General features: G+C 39.0%; 1 protein-coding gene across 1 annotated transcript in view; it reads left to right on the top strand.

Annotated features, from left to right (window-relative positions):
* GRIN2B (glutamate ionotropic receptor NMDA type subunit 2B) overlaps window positions 1-19561 on the top strand; it is a 474891-nt gene that overhangs the window by 343706 nt on the left and 111624 nt on the right. The window contains exon 5 of the mRNA XM_075182877.1: window positions 14585-14699. Within this exon, the coding sequence (XP_075038978.1) occupies window positions 14585-14699 (115 nt within the window). The remainder of the gene's footprint in view (window positions 1-14584; window positions 14700-19561) is intronic.

The following is a 19561-nucleotide window of genomic DNA, read 5'->3' as shown; positions in this document are numbered from 1 at the left end:
TATGCCACAGTTGCCCCATAAATATATAGTATGCCACAGTTGCCCCCACAAATACATAGTATGCCACAGTTTCCCCCACAAATACATAGTATGCCACAGTTGTCCCCAGAAATAAAAAGTATGCCAAGTATATGTGCCCCTCAACCCTCAATTTGCTGCCCTTACTTACCTTTGTAGACTCGTCTTTCTCCAGAAACCTGGGAGCTGCTTCAATAAAACAGCCGGTGATGGCCGAAACGGAGCTTCTGCGCATGTGCAGAGGCTCCGTTTCGGCCATCATCGGCTGCTTTGCTGAAGGTGCTTCATTACTGAAGCAGCTTCACTGTGGCATAATGAAGTATGGGTAATGAAGCAGCTTCAGCAAAACAGCCGTTTCGGCCATCATCGGCTGCTTTTGCTGAAGCAGCTTCAGCGTCGGCGTGCCAGACAAAAGTGGTCAGCGTGCCACGTATGGCACGCGTGTCGGGGGTTGCCGACCCCTGTCATAGAGGGTTGTCATATTGAGTAATTGTAGTGTAGTAACAGAGTGTGTTCTGATCATGTCTGTTTCTCAGGTAATGTTGGGTAGGTGTCATGTTCAGTGTCTGTATACTGTCATAAAATTTTACTATAATAATCTCCCCTGATCCGATCATGTTGGGCAGCTACATAGCATAAAATGCTCCAAACAGATTTTCTCTTCCCCAGTATTAAATTGTTTTCAAATGTTGAAAACTGTGCAGTTATGTATCACTTTGCATGATTTTGAACCTCAGGAATCTTAGTTTGATTACCGTGACATCTATGGGTAACGTTCCTGCATCTACACTCTTCGCATCTTCCTACGTTCTGCATCTCAACCTCCGTGGGTAGATGTTTCCATAGCAACTACATCCTTTATGTTTCTGAATTCACACTCTCTTTAAATTGTTAACCTCTTAAGGTATGAGCTGGAAACGGTTTTTGGCTCAATAACGGTTTTATTGTGCATATATATATATATATGTATATATATATCGTAACAAAGGGAGGCATTTAGCTGGCAATATGCAGAGAAAGCATGGAAGTAGAGTAAAAACATTTGTGCAGTAATGCACCTAGATTGGTTAACTTACATGGTTTGAGGTGTTCCTCCTCGGGGCAAACAGACAGGGTGTGTCTGTCTTAGTGCAAACAGAACCACTGATGGGAGTTTCCTCTTAAAGGGAATGTGGGTGTGTCACCTGCCCTTCAAGCTAAGGCTGGGTAGGAGTATCATGTGTAAAAGCTTGCTTGTTTCATTTGTTCAGTGAGACCAACGCTGGGGAAGCTGGCTGGTCTTGAGAGAGCTGGTGTATGTCTAGCTAGCATTTAGGGTCTCCAGAATTGCTGTGAAATCTGTACGGTGTCAAAACATTTACCATCCTGACAATAAAACTACATAAACAGGAAGAAGTTGTTCGTGTGTGCTTCAGCAGTAGCGAGCTCTTGCCACAACTGGTGTCAGGAGTGGGATGCTCCGGGAAGCAAGTTTCCGATACCCAACCCGCGCAGACGTCAACATGGAGGAAGTACTGAGAACCCTCGTGAATGTGGCCACTGCGCAGCAAGAGCAGCAAGCTCAAATGCTACGAGTCGCAGAGGCACAGGTGTAAAAACACAAGGCTCTTATGGGAAGAGTTAAGCCAGGTGAGGCATGACAGAAATGAACTATCTGGTCCGATTCTGCAGAAAATGTCACCAGCTGATGACGTAGAAGCATATCTGGTGTCCTTTGAGAGACTTGCTAAAAGGGCAAAATGGCCTCCTAAAGATTGGGCTGAGAGGCTGGCGCCATATCTGACTGGTGAAGCTCAGCAAGCTTATATGGATCTAGATAAGGGCCGGGCCTCTGATTATTTGCGCCTAAAGTCTAAGATATTGGCTCGCATTGGAGTTTCTGGGCCAGGCTGGGCCCAGCGCTATCACCAATGGCGCTAGGATGAAGAAAAACCAGTCAGAGCACAATTGGCTGAGCTTTCTAAAAGTTTAAAGGAATGGCTGCAGCCTGAGCAGAATTCGCCTTCTCGGATTATTGAAGTTCTGGCGATAGATCACTGCATCCGGGGGCTGAACGCGATTTGCAAAGGTGGGTGCTGCAATCAGACCCACAAACTTAGGAAGAGCTTGCCACAGTGGTAGAAAGGTTTTGTGCGCTACAGCAAATAACTAAAGAACCTGCATTCGTGCCACGCCAAAAGCCAGGTTTGACAATCCTTGCTACAGGGTCCCATGGCAAAACTGCTACTTACAGAGGGCCCTGTGCAAAGGTGTCTAATCTGAAGTGTTTCGAATGTGGTGAGCCAGGCCACTTTAAGGCAGAGTGTCCTAAACTACAGGAACCCATGGACTGTTCCATGGCACATATTGGGCCTGCATTTCCAAGCTGTTTTACCATGAGTCCCACATCAGGAAGTCCTTGTTTGTTCCGGGTGACTGTGCTAATCAACCAAAACCTTGTTCTGGCCTTGGTTGACTCGGGGAGTGAACTCTCATTGGTTTCCAGCTCTGCATTACCCGAAACCATAACTTCACGGTTGCCCAAGGTGAAGGTTCTTTGCGTACATGGCACGACACGAGTATAAAAGAACAATACTACCAGTCACACTCAAAGACAAAACCGTTATGGTGGTAGCTGCCATAGCACCTAAACTCCCATATTCACTAATTTTGGGGCGAGAGTTCCCAATGTTTAATGAGGTCGGAAGCCCGGTCTTAAAGGAACCGCCTAAGAATCCACAACATCTGGACATCGATCTTTGGGAACTGCCAAACCGGAATGCCATCCTGGGAGTTACAGCAGGAGTTCCACAAAAGCATCCACCTGCGGGGAAACATGGACAGTCCAAACTAGAATTGGTCTAGGATGAGCCCACCCCTCCAGTCAGTGAGGATGAGGACTGGTCCGCAATACCAATTTTGTTTCCTCTGCAGGACTTTGCTCGAGACCAACTTAATGATTCCACTTTGGAACTTGCCCTTAAAAGTGTGACTGAGGTAAATGGCGTAGCGAAAGCCGTCCAGCCTGCAGAAGGTATACCATATTTTATTGTCAAAAATTATTTTCTGTATAGAGTTGCTATTGTACAGGGTGAAAAAGTAGAACAGGTAATGGTTCCTCAGGTCCATGTACCCCTAGTGTTAAAAGCAGCACACACATGTCTGTGGGGGACACCTAGGGGAGGATAAAACACGGGAACTAGTTCTGCTTAGGTTTTACTGGCCCGGTGTACAGATGGCAGTGAAAAAGTATTGCCGATCCTGTCCCATTTGTCAGAGAACCTGTCCCAAACCCAGGTACAGGGCACCTCTCATTCCGATACCAATAGTACAAGTTCCCTTTGAACGGATAGCCATGGACCTTGTGGGGCCACTGGAAAAATCTGCACGTGGGCACCAATATATACTAGTGGTGCTTGGCTATGCAACCAGGTAGCCAGAAGCAATTCCCGTACGAAACATAAAGTCCAGCACCATAGCTAGAGAACTTGTATTGATGTTTACACGCTTGGGAATACCAAAAGAAATTCTTACAGACCAGGGTACTCTATTCATGTTCAAACTGATGAAGGACATGTGTCAGTTGCTAGGGGTTACGGCGCTTCACACCTCCGTGTACCATCCACAAACAGATGGATTGGTGGAGCGCTTTAACCGCACATTAAAGCACATGCTCAGGAAAGCAGTGGCTCAAGAGAAATGATTCGCCGGAACAAGGATGTCTTCTCTTCCATTCCTGGGCGCACTACCTTAATCGAACACGACATTGTCACTCCCCCAGGAGTCATTGTAAAGCAGAAGCCATATCGTATTCCAGAAGCCAGGCGGGTGGACAAGAGAAAGGAGATCGAGAAGATACTCCAGTTAGACGTGATTGAAGAGTCCACTAGTGAGTGGAATAGTCCCATTGTGCTTGTCCCGAAACCCAATGGGACAGTTAGGTTCTGCAATGACTTTAGGCGCTTAAACAGTATGTCGCAGTTTCATGCCTATCCGATGCCACGTGTGGATGAACTGGTAGAAAATCTTGCTGGTAGCAACTATTTGACAACTCTTGATCTAACAAAGGGTTATTGGCAAGTTCCCCTGACTTCCACGGCCAAGCCAAAGACTGCATTTTCCACCCCTGATGGTCTCTATCAATATAAAGTCCTACCCTTTGGGTTGCATGGGGGACCTGCCACCTTCCAAAGGGCCATGAATAAATTGCTACGACCTCACAAAGCTTATGCAGCCGTTTACTTGGATGATATAGCGATTTATACTTCAGACTGGGGATCACATCTAGCCAAAGTTGAGGCGGTCTTAGCCTCATTAAGGTCTGCAGGACTAACAGCTAACCCAGAGAAATGTGCCATAGCCATGAGAGAAGCCAAATATTTGGGTCACATTGTTGGTCGGGGCGTGTAAAACCCCAGCTAGACAAAGTGGAGGCAGTCAAAAATTTGGCAAGGACCAGAAAAAAAATATCGCAGTTAAGAACCTTTCTAGGCATAGTAGGTTACTACAGGCGGTTTGTAAGTCACTTCGCCACTAGAGCTGCTCCACTTACGGACATGTTAAAAAAAAAGTTGCCCAGATAGATTAACCTTGTCTGACTCTGCAGAGCCCACCTGGTCTGATCTTCGGTTAGCTCTTTGTTCCTCTCCAGTTTTACAAGCACTGAATTTTACCCAGAGGTTCTTCCTCCAAACTGATGCTTCTGGTGTTGGCTTAGGTGCAGTCTTGTCACAGGAGAAGATTGGAGTAGAAAATCCTGTCCTGTACTTTAGTCGTAAGTTACTTCCGAGGGAACAAAAAATTGCCACCATACAGAAGGAATATCTTGCCATAAAATGGGCTACAGAAGCTCTGCGCTATTATCTCCTAGGCAGAGAGTTCACGTTAATAACAGATCATGCACCATTGAGATGGATGCAGAACAACCGGGAGGTAAATGCCAAGGTAACCCGCTGGATCTTGGCACTGCAACCTTTCAAGTTCTTGGTAGAACATAGACCTGGGATTCTACACAAAAATGCAGATGCGTTGTCACGAAAATATGCGCTCCTCACGAAGTCCGTGTCCCCCTACTTGGAGACGCTAGGGGGAGGGATATGTAACAAAGGGAGGCATTAAGCCGGCTATATGCAGAGAAAGCATGGAAGTAGAGTAAAACATTTGTGCAGTAATGCACTTAGATTGATGACTTATGTCTGACAAACAATAGTTTAAAGTTTGGTTAACTTACATGGTTTGAGGTGTTCCTCCTCGGGGCAAACAGACAGGGTGTGTCTGTCTTGGTGCAAACAGAACCACTGATGGGAGTTTCCTCTTAAAGGGAAGGTCAGTGTGTCACCTGCCCATCAAGCTAAGGCTGGGGGAGGAGTATCATGTATAAAAGCTTGCTTGTTTCATTTGTCCAGTGAGACCAACGCTGGGGAAGCTGGCTGGTCTTGAGAGAGCTGGTCTATGTCTAGCTAGCGTTTAGGGTCTCCAGAATTGCTGGGAAATCTGTACGGTGTCAAAACATTTACCATCCTGACAATAAAACTACATAAACAGGAAGAAGTTGCTCTTGCCACAATATATATATATATATATATATATATATATATACCGGCCTACACTGTAGTCTATACAAATTCTAAAAATACAACAGTGCTGTTTACTGAGTTTAAATGATTCTTGAGTTATCTAGACCTTATCATCTACAGTTCTAAATGTTAATATATGATTACAAAAAAAATATGCAAATGTGTAGTAAAAAAACCTAGAAATAAACACATTTTCAAAACATCAAAAGAGATGAATTAGATCTAGGGCGCCTCAACAACCACAGCAGCCCCGAACAAACCAAATGGAATACCACAAACCACCAAATCAATTCGAACATACAATGGTTTATACAATGGCGCTCAATAATTTGTTATACAAGGGGCAAACTAAATGTCAGAAAAACATATAGGAAAATTCCCCATAGATACATGTAACATATATAATGAAGTGAATCAAAATAGTTTCAGAAAATCTTAAAAGCACTCCGATGTCATATATCCTAAAAGGATATGTATCTTATGAACCCCCCTAGCTGTTATGCTTACATCAACAGGCAGATGACAATCAATTTCAATAAAGGGTCTTTACATTTTCAAAACTTGAATTTTTTTTTTTTTTAAAAACGTAGTGGAATTATGTTAAAAGTTAAAGTCGGAAAAAGGATGGGGGCGTGGGGGGGTGGCTGAGAGGGACAAGGGGGGGGGCAAGTACTTAACATATTATACCAATATTCATATCGAAGATTAATTAATTAAAACAATAGTAATGTAATCACTTAGCTCAAGTTAAGGTTATATGATTGGTTTGAAGAATCATATCCTGATTAAACCACAGTTAAGTTTATATGATTAGGTTGAAAAATCATATCCTGATTAAACCTGCAGGAGACCCAGAGAAGACAACAAGTATGCGTACTAAATAGTAGTTGCATCCAAATTTAAAGAAGGAATTCATTAAGAATTGTGGCCTTTTCACAATGTAGGCATCCTCCCCCCCTCTAAAATACTAAAGGCCATACAGCTTCAAATGTGAATTATTTGTCATGTTAGTTATAGTCTCCATGCATGTGATGTGCAAGATGAAGTTTTTGAGGGCTGGATTAGAGGGGGATTCCTGTTTCCAGATTTTCGCTTTTAATGATCTTGTGATTGTAAGAATTTGGGAGGCCAGTTTGTAGTATGACTACTCACAATCTTGTGAGGGACGGGAAAGCAAAAAGGTCTTTTGGGTCTTTGGGTATTGGTTGCTCAGACATCAAATTAATTATTAGAGGGCATTAGAGATTATGAGAGGGCAAGTTCACCAAATGTGAAAAAAATGTGCCTTTATGTCCACAGTTGCGCCAGCAATTCGGATTTGAATCTGGAAACATTTGAGAAAGCCATCTATAATATATCTTATATTTCTTTGATACGGTTGAACTAGCAGTTATAGCTTCCTTCACCTCTTACCAACCTCTCTCTCACACTCCCTTTCGAGATGTCCCGGAGAGTCAAGGCTAACATCAATAAATAAGTTATTTATTGTAAAGTTAATACCTTAGGGTTTTTAGGCATATACTTTCAAATTAATTGAGGTCCCTCAGAACATCTGATGGAGGAAGAGACATGAGAAAATGTCTAATTTTGAAACTAGAAGCATAGAATTTGACTGCAGATAAGAACCTTTGGCCAATCTAGTCTGCACATTTGTTAAATAGTGGTAACCCCAAACCCTATGGGTTAAAAATTGTGCAGAACAATTTGTAAAACAGGGTCTGGGAGTAGTGTACTTTGCACAATAAGGTCATTAACCACTCTTATCTCTACTACTTTTCACAACTTAAAATGGGAAGTGGTGAATCCCAGAGGGAAACATTGGTTATCCCAAATTGGGGCCTTAGGAGAGATTATAGAAGATAATTTAAATTGGAGTATACTTTTGTCCCAAGTGGATAAGCAAGGTTTGAGGGAGTGGATAGAGTTTGGATGGTCATTATTTTTGGATAGTCCTGATATAGATGCAAGGAAACTTACATTAATATATTTAGTTTTAATATCAACCCAAGCAAAAGTATTGGGTAGTATAAATGTTGTAGCTACTTGGTTGAAATTTGAAGCCAGATAATAGAGCTTTACATCTAGGAAGCCTCTTCTACCCCTGTTCTTGTGCTTTTTAAGTATATTGGTTAATTTTTTTGTACTCTTTATTTAGTCCAAGAGTAGTATAGCCGGTCATTCCTGTCACACTGATTTACACACTTAAAAACTTTGACTTTTCTACAGTGTCATTATAAATATTGTTAGCTTCTGTGACTCTGAAATGAAATATTCAGTCTCAGAACAAATGGACGAATTATTCCTCCTGCAGCACTCTCTACATTTAACAACACTGACACAGTAACGGGTTCCTACTATCTCTCTTGGCTGACAGTCGTGTGAGTGCATACACACTATAGAATCGGAAGGCGGTTGGAATGAGATCATCATAATAATCATCATCATTTATTTATTTATTTATTTATATAGCACCACTAATTCCAAAGCACTGTACAGAGAACTCACTGACATCAGTCTCTGCCCCAATAGAGCTTACAGTCTAAATTTCCTAACACACACTCAGACAGACTAAGGTCAATTTGATAGCAGCCAATTAACCTACTAGTATGTTTTTGGATTGTGAGAGGAAACCGGAGCACCCAGCGGAAACCCACGCAAACACAGGGAGAACATACAAACTCCACACAGATAAGGGCTTGGTCAGGAATCAAACTCATGACCCCAGTGCTGTGAGGCAGAAGTGCTGACCATTAAGCCACCGTATGAGATTTTTAGCTCTACCAACCAATCAAATGAAATGATGGTCGGTACTTTGGAGCAACTATCGTTCATCGTGTATGTATACACACTAATGCTGAAAAACACTGTAGTGTATACCCAACCTAACCCGCATATTGTCCCAGACCTTCCAATCAATTCAAATCTGTAATGTGTTAACAATAAAATCTTTTATTTTTTAAAACAAATAAAACAGCAAATACTATTTTTAACCTCCAAGGCCTATATAAGGGGGATACACTCACATATAAATGGATTACACCTCATTTTTAATCAGTCAGTGCCAGTGAGAATTGTTGCAGAGTGACGAAACCTCACTTACTCGTGTATCCCAGACATACTGCCTGCTTCTTCAGGGAAGTATCGTGTAACATATCAAGCTTGCTTTAATAAGAATTCCTTCAGCTCTGATAGGAGTAGCCAAGGGATTGGACAACATGCAGAAAAAACTAAATACATAAAATCCTTAATTTGACCATTATGAAAAAGTAGTCATATACAGGATGAACTTGCTGCCATACAAAATGTTACCATAATCGCTTATGAAAATATTAATTTACTGGCCGAGAAGAGAATCGATGTAACAACTCTACTTGTAAAACAAAAAAAAGTATTGTTTAGGTTAACCTTCTATTAGTTTCATATTAAGAAATAGAAAGATTAGCTGCTTCGGTGTCATGCTGATTGAATAGTTATGCATAGTGCGGAGGTTGCAAATTATACCCTTATGGGAAGGGATTAATTCCTATACTCTAATATCAATGGAACTTCAATCACTTTGAGACTGTAAAAAATATATAAACCAATCCCATGTTACAAGGGTTGCTAGGATACATCTCCTTAATGAGGGTGGTTACCTTATTTAGACTAAGTGAAAAAAGAAAAAAAGCTGTGCAAGGAGGCATCTCATTAACCATAAGGCCTACATAAATTATAGAGCTTGCATTGTGATCCCGTTATGATGTTTAGCTGTTCATATAGTTATCAAATTGAAATTCAAAATCTCCATACATAATGATTACAGGGATTTATAACCATAGTGGATATTAGCAGAATTATCTACAGTCCTTCGATCACCAGACAAGTCTGAGGTAATTATCATGCAGATCACATGATAAACGACTGTTTGGTCAGATATTGCAAGAGTATGTACTCTCCCACCATCATGTTTTATCCCACCAAAACACATCACATCTGATTGATTTGGTTTTCTAAACTTACTAAAAGTCATGATCAAATTTGGAAGTGTGTACGCACGCATGACCATCAGTGTAGGGAGATATATCTATAGAGCGTACAGAGCCATGATCTTTCCAGCAGATGATTAGGCCAGATAAAGAGCACAGATCTGAAGATAAATCATGTAGGTGTCTACGCATGAATCTACATGATCATCAGGACTTTGTCGTTGGTACAATCGTTATAGAAATCACATCTGAAGTAAACTGCAATAGTGTGTATTCAGCTTAAGAAACCTATGATTGCCTTAACATATAGTCCACCAACTGTAATGGTTAAAATGAAACACAAGGTCCAGAATCCTTTGTCTTCATGGATTGATGTTGACAGTAAGATATAATGATTAGGACTTATAAAATGGACCTCAATGTACAGAATGCCTTATATTCATACATTGATGTTAACAGTCTTTTATAGCTCCCAAGGTAATGGACCTAATAAAGTATAATCATGATGTTGGCAAAATGAACATGTGAGAGCAGCTTTTTTTTATTCAGCACCAAGTGACGTATAGCTAAATGTGTCATAGATAAACTATATCAATATTTCCTGAGTGACCCACTAAATAATGCAATACTACTACTAGGATAACTCTATTTCTGGATATTGAGTAAAAAATTATTACTTAACCATAATAAGGGATACGTAACATAAAGAACAAAGATAGCTCACAACCGCCCCTTGCTAAATAACTCCCTCCTCTTGCTCCACTACCTCTTCCACTCACTTAACTCCTCCTCTATCATCTCCATTCGCTTCCCTGTCTCTCCTTAATGTTAACTCTCATGAGTTTTGCCCTCTGTGTCTGCTATCTCTTCATCCCCTTTATTAGGTTGCATTATTTTAGCTGTGTTTTCTATTATAGTTGATATCTGTATTGTCTCTGGTTGTATTGATTTTTACTGATTCTATTGTTTATCTTGCCTCTTATTTGTATATTGCTATGTTCATATTTTGTTCGTTGTACAATGCTGCAGATTCTGTAGATAATGATTATAAGTAAGGGAGAAATGTTTGACCATCTATTGGAAATAGTCACCTATAATAAAGACCAAATGAATTCCACATTGGCACACTGACTGGACTATTTCCAAACAAAATCATCTAAAACAAAGAGTAGAAATGAATTATTGGATAATTAGAAAAGTGTGGAAGAGCATATGAAAATCTAAAATAAATAAATAAAAAAATCTATAAATAAATAAAAATATCTGATAAGATAAAACAAGTAAGGCAAAGCTATAAAGACAATAAAAAAGGATCTCTAGAAGTTTTTATAAAAATCTGAAAGGCTTAAAAAGTACAAATATTATATAATCAAGGCTATGAAGATACTTGACCATAAAACATTATAAAAAATGACAGAAAGGCTGCCAGGTCAATATCAAGATTAATGCTTGTGTCGGCTAACGGCCATGTCTAACAACTTAGTTTCTCAGATATATTTTACTTCTGTGAGCCTGAAATGCATTAAATCATCTATGTTTAATACTTGGTGGAAATTTAGGATTGCAACAAAGACTTTTGAACACATGGGGCCTCTTGCAGTGTCTGATGTAATTTGCGCTGACAGCATAGGTATAAATTATGACCATTAGTATGCAGAGTTGTAGGTATCTTAAGATGCGTGCGACCAGTGCTCTAAGTGGGCCGGTATGTGTGGTTTGATGGGTTTGATATACCAGCACTTCTGCCCACTCTTTCTAAAGTTACATCTGTACTTTGTGTTTATGGTCAGTTGAGGAGGGAGTGCATGGATAGCGTGTGTAGAAATGACACCCTCCACTATGGCTGCAGTCCCCTTTCACAATGGAACCATCATGCATTGCATTATGCCGGCTCATCTTTTGACTGTCACAATTGTGTTCTACTCCCATTGATGGTCGTGTGAGCTGTCTGCAGTACATAATCATTGCATTAGGTGAATATGTTCTCTTCGTTTTACTGTATTTACTGTTTTTTACTCTGTTGCTTTGGTGATCAAGAAAAAATATTAATAATGGCAAGCCCTAATTCATTCTTCTTGTGCAATATGATATTCTTGCCATGTGACAAGGGTAATATTGGCCAACCTATTAAAAAATCTGAAAAAATATTAAATTGATCTACAGACTTGTGTATGACTATTATACAGACTTATTATATTACTTATACAGACATATACAAGACTATTATTTTATCCATTATTGTGTTAAGTATTTATCACCTCTGTTAAAAGTGTACATCTTTTTCTAGGTTAATGGGAGAATAAACAGCTTTACATTATGCAGTTTTAATCTTTCTACTAATCCTCCTGTTTTATTGCTCGGATGTGTACATTATTTTGCCACTCGTTAGCCCTGCAATAATCTGCACTAATACATGGGGCAGTAGTGTTCTGCAGAATGATGATTGCAAGTTAGAAATGGATTTTAAATGTTATTCAGTAGGTCGTCTGTCCAAACAAACATTACATTATACTCAAGCCCTAACCACGGAGTTCAGCTGCCTGAAATAGTCTGTGAGCAGATAACAGGACATTTTTTATTAACATGAAGTGGGAGGTGATTAATATAGAGAAACGATAATAGCATGGTGTATTCCTGTAGCAGTTGTACAATTAGAAGGATTGCCATAAACTGTCTGGCATGATGGGATATGTAGTTCCACAACAGTTGCAGAAATCCACAGGTTGCTTGCCTTTGGTCTGGTCTATGGGTAGAGAGAAAACAGAACAGGCTTGTTAGCCTTTGTTTTTTGTGTTTGACTTTTTATTATAAAATACAGTTTCATAGGGAGAGTTGGCAGGTCACAGGGAAGACGTAATTGGTCACAAAAAAAGTTTGGTGCACCAAGCAAATAACCTTGCATCATTTAACATGTTTTATTATTTTTTACTGTATAGTGTTAAAAAGCATCTAAAATGAATTTCACATTTATCAAATTCCCTAGAGCTACTGAGGTCCGGTGGGCAGTTCAGTTTTCAAAACCAATATTTATAAATTCCCACTTTGACCACTATATAGACTTTGATTGCATAGTACGCAAATTAAAAATGTATCTTTCAGTACAGGCGGTAAACCAGAAAAATAAATCAATAGTTAAAAAAGAGCAGGCCACCTCAAATAAGCCAAATCAGCTCTAGGCTTGTATCAGCACAATTGGGTAATAAAAATAATGCCCCCCCCTCCCTGAAAATGCCAACACCAGCACAAGGCTAAGCTAGCCGGGGCTGGTTGCACTATAGCAGGAAAACATGCAGTGTAGGGTCCCCCTGCCATAGTAACAACCAGTCCTATGTCAGTCAGCACAGGGCTGAATTCCCTAGGGAGATCGGGCCTACAATAAAATGTGGGCAACAAAACATAAACCCCCATTGAAGATGTTTGACTTGTTTACACAGAAGTCCTGGCACAAACAAGTTCTTATCCCCAGTGCAGTAATATTTATTACCGGGGAATTTCCCATGCTCTGAATTTCCTGCTATAGTGCCATGAGCCCTAGGCAGGGCAAGGTCCGTGCTTGTGATCATCATCAGCACCATGGGAGAAGACTCCTAAGAGGCGTATATTCGCCTCCTTCACCTCTACACGCCCCTTACTGTACTCAGGCTACGCTATCCCTCCCCAATCTCCCCCTGCCCTGTTCTGCCTCTCTACAAGTACATGTTAAAAGCATGCTTGGAGTTTAATAACTGCTGGGAAGCCAAAGTTTCCTTGCAAATTAATTCTGTAATACACAGGTGACATTGTGTAAAAATGCTTGTATAATGTATCCTTCTATTTGGCAATGATGTCTTCATTTATAGTTAGTGAAGTGATGTCACTTTTGTCTCATAACTCTAATTGAAAATTTTCCATGATGGAATGCATCGATGTTAGTGAAGACAAAACACACCTGGATATGAGGATCAACACGTACACGTACAAGGAAATTGTTTTGGGTCAAATTGAAATGTATCAGGAATAACGTCCACCCTAATGTAACATATGAGTCACCCCAGAGTTCTCTGATTGTGGCTTCATGTTTTTATATGATCACAGAACTTCTTGGGAAACTTTCAATCCAAGGGTTGGATTCAATTTCCCACATTGTTCAACAGAGCAGCAAAAATCACCGTAGAAATTACAGTAGTAATGGTAAGAATGCGCAGTTATTGCTGTAGTAGCGGTAATAGTGCGTGGGCTGTGTTGTTCTAAAAGGAATTGAACCATATATTTTAAGAAGATGGAAGCAATTATTATTATAATGCACGTGACCTGATTATATGTAACATATATATAAAAATCTGTGTAAAATCCCCTTGTAATTATATTATTACTTGCATTTGGAAAGTAGTGATTTCACTTATAATAAACATGCTTTTATATTTGGTGTGCAGTGATCTCACTTTTGTCACATGACTAAATAATCTGTGGTGAAAAGTCTATACTATAAGCATACTTATCTACGGTTTGTTCTTTCTCTCTGGGATCTCCCAGAGGAGAGGGGAAGTTAGGGTGTGGGGATGTCTGGGAGACTCCTTAAAATGATGCGACTGAGAGCCACATCCTACACATAGCAGTTGTACTCTCCGAACCACCAGGCTGAAAGATCTAATCAGTTTTAGAGATGATACCACACGGTTGTCATCGCTTTCGCACTGGGAGTCTGTGAATGAGTGTAACTCTGCTATGTTCAGAAAATGGCTTTTACATAAAATGTAGGTGCAAGAAAATGTGATGCATTTTATAACAATAGTCAAAGGAATATGTGTACAGTTATGACATAGTTGCCTACTGATTTCTGGGAGTCCTCTTGATGGAATTAATGCTTCAATTCTTGTACCAGAGAATTTTAAGGCTAGGGAGCATTTGTTTTTCTTTTTCTCTTTTTCTCTTTTATTGCTTATGACAACAAGCATTGGAACTGCCTCATAAAAAATCCTTCAGTTAATTAAGTTGTCTCAACTTGCTATAGCATGTTTCAAAAACAAATCTGATATTTGTATTGACAATTCTCTTTATTTGTTTTAGGTACTTAATCAATGTAACATTTCAAGGTCGGAACCTCTCGTTTAGTGAAGATGGATACCAGATGCATCCCAAATTGGTCATCATTCTGCTCAACCAGGAAAGAAAATGGGAAAAGGTAACATACATTCAATTTTGAATACAATTAGTTTATTAGTTTTTGAAATGGTATAGTAAAACTCTTCTGCAGAATGTTTTCCTCATTCCACATTTGGCTACAAATTTTGTGCTGATCATGTCACTCTAACCACACCACATAAGGATTTGACCATCATCGTTATATTTAGAATATCAGCTGTATTCATAATATGGAAATTCCATAAAATGCAAATTGACAGCTGGACTGCAGACTGGCAAATGAAAAGCGTAACTCAAAGATTGTATTGCCAGAACATCATAGTTCTGTATTTGCAGTACGATTTTCCTCATCTCTAAGTAAAATGATCAGCAACCAAATCTTTTCTGAAAGTTCATCCTGTGGTTAAATTTATTCTATTTGAATTATGTGGTAGACTTTCTTAAGTCCTGTGAGGCATTGTCACAGTCTAGTCAGCTCATCCAATCAACTGTGTCATTTCTTAAAGTCTCTCAATAGAGAGACTTGATAAAAAAAAAAGGATCATTATTTCTATACTAAATATTTATTTACTAGTTCGAAAACCGTCAACTGGATGGCTTGGCCATAGTATAATTAAATATTATGTAGACATTACAAGCACGTGTTTGACAACTTATCTGCATAGGGGTACATTTTGCATAAAATACTACTTTTATTGTTTTTATATTGATATTAAAGTGTTTTTCTTTAACGCTTGCTTCTCTCACTCAATCTGTGAGTACGATCTGGCTAAACGTAGATGGTACAATCAGCACGCTCCATGACACAGAGACTTGAGCTGTATACATGTAACATCATTTACAAAACGTTAGAAGCATGCTCCCATGAGCCCCATTACTGCTAACACTGGGTTATCAATGACAGTCCAGGGAACAAGTGAATTTCATTCCATTGCTGTTGAACACATGTTTAAACGGAAAGTTGTGAAGGGGAAATCCAATAATGTTACAATCATGGCATCATGACTTGCTTAGCTAAGGGAAAGACTTGGATCAGGTTTCCTCTTCCAGCACCAATAGATCCAATTTAAACTAGATCTAATAGTAATTGGAAAAACAGAAAAGCACAAGTAAGCCCTCTCTAAACTAAAATACCATCATAAAATAATATTATCATATATAATTAAAATTTATTACAAATAACCACATAATTAAAAACATAAAACATATAAAATAAATTCATTCCACATGCAAATAAATAGGACCTGTTCAGTTATAATTAATTGCATTCAAAAAAAGAATCACCTATAGTGCACTTATAGGGAAAAGTTTATTCAATGTTTATTTATTATCTCTGAACGAACCTTCTGGATTGTTATAGTGTTGTATAAGATTAAAGGACCATCCACACTTGCTGAAAATCACAATCACTAAATGTCCACTTAATCTCTGTGCCACTCTTACAGCAGGAATCACCGTCAATTCATCAGACTCATGTAGTTCTATTAGCGGTTTCTACACTGTGCCCACTAGAGCCGCATATTGAGTCTTTTGATCCACAGTCTAATAAACCATAAGCTTGTCCAAAGTGATCTTACCCTCCTTTGGGTACAACACAAAGCGGTTCTCGTTTTTAGTAGTGATCGGGTCCTTATTGATGCAAATAACATGTCACATCCAGTAACGTCAATTCATCTCACGTCCTTTAATAGTGTTTGACAGGGAATGCAAACTAACTGATGCATTTCTCCACTATAGTAGCATTATAGATCTAATAGTAGCAGGCATGTCAGATTAATTTTACACCCAAACAATTAGTGTTAGCAAAAAGTTTAAGGACCTTTAAGTTGAGTACATTTATAACATGCCTTTAATTTAAACATTACGGGCCTGATTCATTAAGGATCTTAAATTAAGAAGTTTCTTATTTCAGTCTCCTGGACAAAACCATGTTAAAATGCAAGGAGCGCAAATGAGTTTTCTGTTTTGCACATAAGTTAAATACTGACTATTTTTTCATTGTAGCACACAAAAATCAACTTTAAATTTCAGTGTACAAATAAGCTATCAAGTATTTGTGTGATACATAAAAAGCAGTCAGTATTTTACTTATGTGCAAAACAGAAAACTCATTTGCATCCCTTGCATTGTAACATGGTTTTGTCCAGGAGACTTAAATAAGAAACTTCTTAATTTAAGATCCTTAATAAATCAGGCCCTGCATTTTAGAACAAATTTCAGGGGTTACACAAATTGGAAGAATATTGAAGAGTGTGTTTTCCGGGATGTTGCTGGTTTCCATGGAATTCAAAGGCTGCTTTTCCACGAATATTGGTTCAAGCCACGTCTGACTTCACTGTTTGTAGCAACTACACTTTAAGATTAACTTTTTATTTTTATTTTGGGTAAAAAGTGTTATAATAATATAAGGATAACATTAATTTTGTTAAAAGTAGTGATGCTCACTGACTCCTGTGAAATGGTTTTGGTTTTGGATCTGTTTAGCTTCATGTTTTGGGTTTGGTTTTGGCAAAACCGCCCTTGTGTGTTTTGGGTTTGGTTTTGGTTTTGGATTTTTTAGAAAAAATCCTAAAATATGATAAAATCACATATTTTTGCTCTTTTTTGTCCCTACATTATTATTAACCTCCATAACACTAATTTCAAGTCATTTTCAGTCAATTTTGACCACCTCACAGATCATAATATTATTTTCATCCACATTCGGACAAATACTGCAGCGACCTGGCTGGATGGTAAGCGACAGAGCAATGACACAAATACAGCAGTTTCTAGCACATCTGGGACACAGCAGTGACAGAAAAGAAAAATGGTGCAAGATGGAATTGTCCTTGGGCCTGCCCTCCCTCCCGCCGATCGTTATGTTGGATCTTAAAGGAATCCAAAAATCGCGAGATCCGAGATTCAACGACATAACAATGACGTTTTGCCTCATTTTTGATTCCGAGAGTGCGTGAAAGTACCGAGCCAGCTCGGCTCAGTACTCGGATCCCCTAAGTTCGGGTGTGTTCGTTTCTCGAAGGAACCGAGCCTGAGCATTTCTAGTTAGGAGACATGTACAGTGGTGCTGTTTTCGCTTCATTTTTTCCTTTTCCAAATAGTACATTAAAATAACATAGAACCACATTCCCCACATGAAAAAAAACACGATTTCAATACAAAATGGTTTAATACTTGACTCCGTTAATATGTATCAAAATGTTGATATGATATAAAATGGGAGAGTCCTGCCCCCCTCTGGGTGAGGATGGATGGGGAAGACTAGAGAGGGCATAGCTAGGAGCTCCATCTCCACCTTAATCAAGGAAATGGGCTATAAAATGTACAAAAGTGAACTACACTCAAGAGAGTCTAAACAAAATGTTCCCTACTTCTTACTTTGGAAACTGGAAGAATTGTGGTCCCGGTGTACATTTCTCCACATATGGTGGACCTGCATTGGATCTGCCCTTTCTGAGACAAAATACAATCCCTTTTAAACTCTATGCTTGAGTCTTCTGTACAAGAATCACCCTGGATGCTTCTTTGTTACCATCTCCAGAATATAATCAAACACTGTAAAATACTGATGTCTAATAGTCTAGCAGCTGCCAAAAGCCAAAAACTGGAAAATCCCTTCAACACCAACCCTTGAAAACCTTACATAGCTTGTAGCTTCTATGGAAAAAATACATATTATCTCTATGATAGAGACAAGTTTGTACACTATTTTTATTGAACACCAATCTCCACTGATTAATTCTCTCTGTCTCCTTATTACGATCACAACACTCCTTAGCGGTTTCCTATTTTAAAACCCTCCAGGCTCTTAGAAGCGCTTAAGCTCTGAACTTAAAACAGAGCCTTATATCCCACTATTCATATGTATCTTCCTAGTAGTACCCCCTCTCCTTTATTTTTCCATTTTACCCACCTTGTTCCCCCATCCTCCCTATTTGTATTATTTCTACCCAAATATGGGCCTGAGTCATTAAGGAGAGCAAAGCATAACTAAGGAGTAACTTTGCACTTGGTCAAAACTATATTGAGTTGGAGGGAAGGTAAATTTAAAACATGGGGGCAAATTTATAGTTGGAATAAGGCATGGCCTAGATCAACTTTAAATTTCAATGTACAAATAAAGCTATGAAGTATTTGTGTGCTAAATGAAAAAGCAGCCAGTATTTAACTTATGTGTGAAACATTAAACTAATTTGCACCCCTTGCACTTTAACATGGTTTGTCCCCGAGAACATTTACTCCTATTTTACCTTACTTTCCTAATGACTCAGGTACTGTGTTATTATATTTGTGTGCCCTATATCATGCAATGATGTACTGTAAAAGGAAAACTCGGCTGCACAAAAGTTATTTATTACGTACTTTTACCTATGCAAATTTATGTTTTCATTGACCATCGAAATAAAGAAATAAAAAAAAAACCTAAACAAGTTTGGATTTAAGTTAGAAATTACATGCAATACATCTGCCATCAAATCTTTTACACTTGACATGGGCATCATAAATATGTAATAGGATTTTACAAAGTGCCTGATGGTACTGCCCAAAATATTGCTGCTCTGTGATTTTGCTGTACTATTTCATGACCCACCTCAATCAGGTTTTGTTCAGTACAAGTCTGCTTCAACATTCTGATTTCTCAGCTCACGTTCTTTTAAGAAGCATGACCCAAATACTCCTGCATCTGTTTATTGCATCTCTTTAAAGTGTCCATCACAGACAGCTCTCCTGTCATCAGCACAGGCTCACAAAGTACAAACAAGAGAGAGAGGGGGATTAAAGAGGACAGCAGGAAAGGAGATAAGGAAGGAATAAAAGAGAACGCTATGAAGTTGAAGTTGCTTTACAGGTTTAATCATCAAAATTAAAGTTGCGTTCTTCTTGTTTTACAATGATGATTTC

Source organism: Mixophyes fleayi, chromosome 8, assembly GCF_038048845.1.
Source record: "Mixophyes fleayi isolate aMixFle1 chromosome 8, aMixFle1.hap1, whole genome shotgun sequence".
NCBI lineage: Eukaryota > Metazoa > Chordata > Amphibia > Anura > Limnodynastidae > Mixophyes > Mixophyes fleayi.
The sequence above is the reverse complement of the archived record's forward strand: the minus strand, read 5'-3'. Positions and strand labels throughout refer to the sequence as shown.